This window comes from Mandrillus leucophaeus, unplaced genomic scaffold (assembly GCF_000951045.1).
Source record: "Mandrillus leucophaeus isolate KB7577 unplaced genomic scaffold, Mleu.le_1.0 Scaffold86, whole genome shotgun sequence".
NCBI classification, from domain to species: Eukaryota; Metazoa; Chordata; class Mammalia; order Primates; family Cercopithecidae; genus Mandrillus; species Mandrillus leucophaeus.
This window is the reverse complement of record NW_012109363.1, coordinates 3,692,568-3,696,817: the sequence shown is the minus strand read 5'-3', so window position 1 is coordinate 3,696,817 and position 4,250 is coordinate 3,692,568. Positions and strand designations below refer to the sequence as shown.

Here is a 4,250-nt window from a genome sequence, read left to right as displayed (position 1 = left end):
TCCCTTGTGGCAGATAATGAGAAAGAAAGATGCTGAGCACTTTATTAATGGGCAGAAATAATTGACCAAATATCATTAATGAATTGCTTAAGGCCAAGTATGGGATAGAAGGAGAATGCAGAGCCCCATGGAGATCCAGACACAGGGATCTCAGGTCCGCACACAGATTGATCTCCATGGGCCTCCGTGGATGCCGACAACCACAGTGGGGCACAGAGAGGGAGTTTCAAGATGGCCTCCTTCAGTGCGGCGGGCCTGAAGAAGGGGAGAGTTGCTGCTTTGCAAAAAATTATAACATCTACTGAACTCTTTCCCCAAGGAACACAAGCCTTAAGCTGCCAAGGGAGCTATAGCAAATTTTCCCCCTAGAACCCAAATCAAAATTTATTACAGCTGAAGAAAAGGAAAACAAAACAAAGCAAATCAAAACAAATATAGCCTTCTACTCCTGGAGGAGAGGTGGGAAACTGTCCTGAACCCAGACCATTCGGGATCTCCTACCAATGGAGAGGAAAATGAACACTGAGAAATACTCAGCCAATGACCCATGGACAGGGCTTCCCTAAGACTGAGGTTAAATCAGGATAATAGAAAGTGCTGTGGGCCCCATAACTAGGCTAGAAGGCACTGAGGAGCAAACAACAGGCCACTATTGAAGAAGGGGTGAGAATGTGAAGGGAGGTGCTGGCTCTCAAAGCCTAAAGTTGAGAATGGAACAGAAATAAGGGGAAAAGCTCTCCAACAATGCAGGACCCGTCCTATGCACAAAGTAACACTAGATGAATATGCAGTTGATAGTTCACTGCAGGTAGCAGTAGCAACAGCAAAACCAGCTCAATTTCTGACCAGATTAATCGACTTCCACATGTTAATGACCTAGCAAAAGAAGAAGTGCACCATTTCAGGCATAAATACTATTTTCTTAGACTCTACTATGTATACTGTCTACCATCCAATAAAACATTAAAGAACATACAAAAGAGCATGAAAAGACAACCCACTGTTGGAGAGAAAAGAGCTGATAAAACTAAACTCATAGATGACCCACATGCTGAAATTGTCTGACAGGAAATTTAAATTAGTTATCAATAATATGTTGAAGGCTCTAATGGAAAAGATGGATGTGGTTTGCAGAATTCTAAGATGGCCCCCAAGGATTCCTGTTCCTGGACACTAACGCACTGTGGAATGACCTCCCTTTCAATGCGGGCAGCACTGTGAGTATGATGAATTTCACTAGTATATTTAGGTTATGATATAGCACAAAGATAAAGGGAGCTTACAGCTTTTCAGATGCAATTAAGGTACCCAAATCAGAGGATTCTGCATTGAATAACAGTGAACTTACTGTGGGTAGACCTAATTTAATCTTTTAAAACAAGTCTAGTAATTTGAAGCAGCAGCATTTCTCCTGGTGGCCCAAAGAAGAAACCTGACATGTTGTGAAAGGGTCCAAGAGAGCACTGTGTGGTAAGAAATTGTCAGGGCCCCCAGTAACTGAGATGGCCCCAGCAGACAGCCAGCAAGAATTTGAGGACTTCAATCCTGCAACTGCATGAACTAAATTCTGCCAACAACAACAAGCTGAGATCCCCAGGCCCAATTTCCTCATTCTGAGATCCTGAGCAGAGAACCCAGTTATGCTGTACCCAGATTCCTGCCTACAAAAATTGTGAGATCGTTAATGAGTATTGTTCTAAGGTGCTAGGTTTGTGGTAACTTATTGTGTAATAATAAAAAAAATGAATATATTGAAAAACAAGCTTGAAAAGATGAGGAAATTTCAGCAGAGAGGTGGAAACTATAAAAGAGAGTGGATGAAAATAGCAGAGTACATATATAGTAGTAGACACAAAGAATACCATTGATGAATACATCAGTAGGCTAGACATGGGTAAGGAAAGAATATTGTTGGCCCAACAAAAAGTAGCCAAATGGAAACACAAAGAGTTAAGAGTGAAAACCATATAGGGGAAGGTCCAAAGCTGTGGGAAAATCATAAGATCTAATATTCGTATAATAGAAATACAACAAAGAGAAGAGAGATAAGAAGGCAGAAGAAATATTTGAAGAGATCATGGTCAATAATTTTCAAAAATAGTATAAAACAGCAAATCACAGATCCAAGAAGTTCAGAGAATCCAACACTATAAATACCACACACACACACACACACACACACAGACACACATACACTGATGAGAGTATGCCAAAGGGACACATAGACCAGCTGAAATGTTGCCCAATGGACAAAAGTGAAACAATTTGAGCAACAAAATAAAGTAGTGTTAGGTTGTAACTCAAAGTACAAAATAAATATCCACTGATATAAATAAATTATTAAATACATGTTAATGGAAGAAAAGAGATAAATCTCTTGCGTAGAAAAATTTCAAGCAATTTATGTAGATGCTCCATTGTCAAGGAGGAAGAGCATAATTTACACTTCTTAAGTGTGAGCTGTGCATAGTAACTTTCTTTCAAAGAATATATTACTGTAAAGAAGCATACACTTTCCATATGACCCAGTATTTCTACTTCTTCGTTATTTACCAAAGAAAAATGAAATTTTATAATTGCACATACAACTATACACAAATGTTTAAAGCCATTGTATTTACAATAGCCAAAAACTACAAGCAGATTAAATGTCCCTCAACTGGTGAATTAGTAACCATTGGCCTAGAGGGGCCTTCCTTACAGCTTTTTCCTATGGGGTCTCTTTATCCTAGTAATAGGGCTGAGGTGTCTCAGAATGAGTCAGCAAAAAAAAAAAAAAAATGTGTTGCAATTCACAATTTGTTTTTTTAAAAGGGTTGTATACCTCATTCTAATTTAGACAAATTAAGCATTTTAATATATTTTACTGAAACACTCCACTTTCTATGCCAAACCATGGACAACAAATTATAGCTTAAAAGACTTTTCATTATACAACTTCACAGAGCAGTGATTTAAAGTAGTGCGATTTGGTTTATAGTGATTGATTTTCATATCCTTTGTACATTGCTTCATAAATTTTGTGGTTAGAGACCAAGTTTTGAAACTTATTTCAATATTAAATGCCATTTACATCGAAAATTGAAAATTCAGAGCTGTGGTTTGTTGTTATTATTTTTTCCTGTGGATTTTTGTTATGAGTCTACTTGGTGAATCTTTGTGCTTTGTACTCCCTTAATATCAGGTGACTACAATAGTCTGGCAGAGATCTGTGCTGAAAGGTTCTTTGCATTCATATTATTGGCTTGATTCAAAAACTGTATCAAACCTTACCATGTTGACAAAATTGACCATTCCCCAAATTCGGTTCCTTAGTTTATTGTGAGGATGACTATTCCTGCGATACTGGAAATATAAATATCATATTAATATTCATTAACAATAGGAGTTACATAAAAGCTCAACAAAATACTTCATTCATCATCAGCTATTATAAAGAAAAAAAAATCATTGGTCTAATGAAGAAAGAGAACTCCTTTCATTTAGCTAAACATCAGACAACTTAAATAAGTTTTTGATATGAAATAATTAAATACAGCTCTCCTAAAGACGTGCTTAGGTTTAGTATTACTTCAAGTTTTTCTTTCTAACTTTGTTTCCTTTCCACATTACATTATACTACATTACATTAATTTATTAAACCAACTGATTAGTGTTCTTTAGAGTCCATTTTTTATCATATAGATGAAACAAACCTATTAAAGCTACAAAGCACTCAATATATGGCAAAGAATAGCAACTTTATTAACCCTTCTGTGTCCTTGGTGTTCACAAAGTAAAGAATATGTAATTAAAAAAACCCCACTGGAGCCGGAGATATGTTGAACAGGGACAGGAAAGTGTAGCTACCCCTTCCCTCCAGGAAACAGCTATGAGGGCAAACCAGACTTTCATGTCCCGTCTATTCTGACTTTTGTTCTCTCCTTTTAACTGCATTCCCTTTTTGTACCATTGGGATCTTGTATCAATTATCAATTTAGACTTGATCAAATGTACTTAATAATAACATAAGGTGTACTGTAGGGATAAATGTAAATGGTCAAACTTCTTTCATAATAAAAATAAGAAATTAACTTGTCTTTCCTGAATCTTACAAGTATCTACTTGTTACCCTCCCATTGCTCTCCTGTTACGTTAAATATCAAAATACTGCTAAGATATAGCATTCTTCAATTTTCATCTCCCACCTACTCAACCTACTATACTCTGATTATAACTGCCACTATTCCATTGAAATTATTTTTAAAAAC

At 36.6% G+C, this 4,250-nt stretch overlaps 1 protein-coding gene across 1 annotated transcript in view; it reads right to left on the bottom strand.

The window, feature by feature from the left end:
• Positions 1 to 4,250, bottom strand: part of ADAM7 (ADAM metallopeptidase domain 7) — an 83,662-nt gene that overhangs the window by 44,160 nt on the left and 35,252 nt on the right. Inside the window, exon 8 of the mRNA XM_011968853.1 lies at positions 3,274 to 3,345. Coding sequence (XP_011824243.1) covers positions 3,274 to 3,345 — 72 coding nt within the window. The remainder of the gene's footprint in view (positions 1 to 3,273; positions 3,346 to 4,250) is intronic.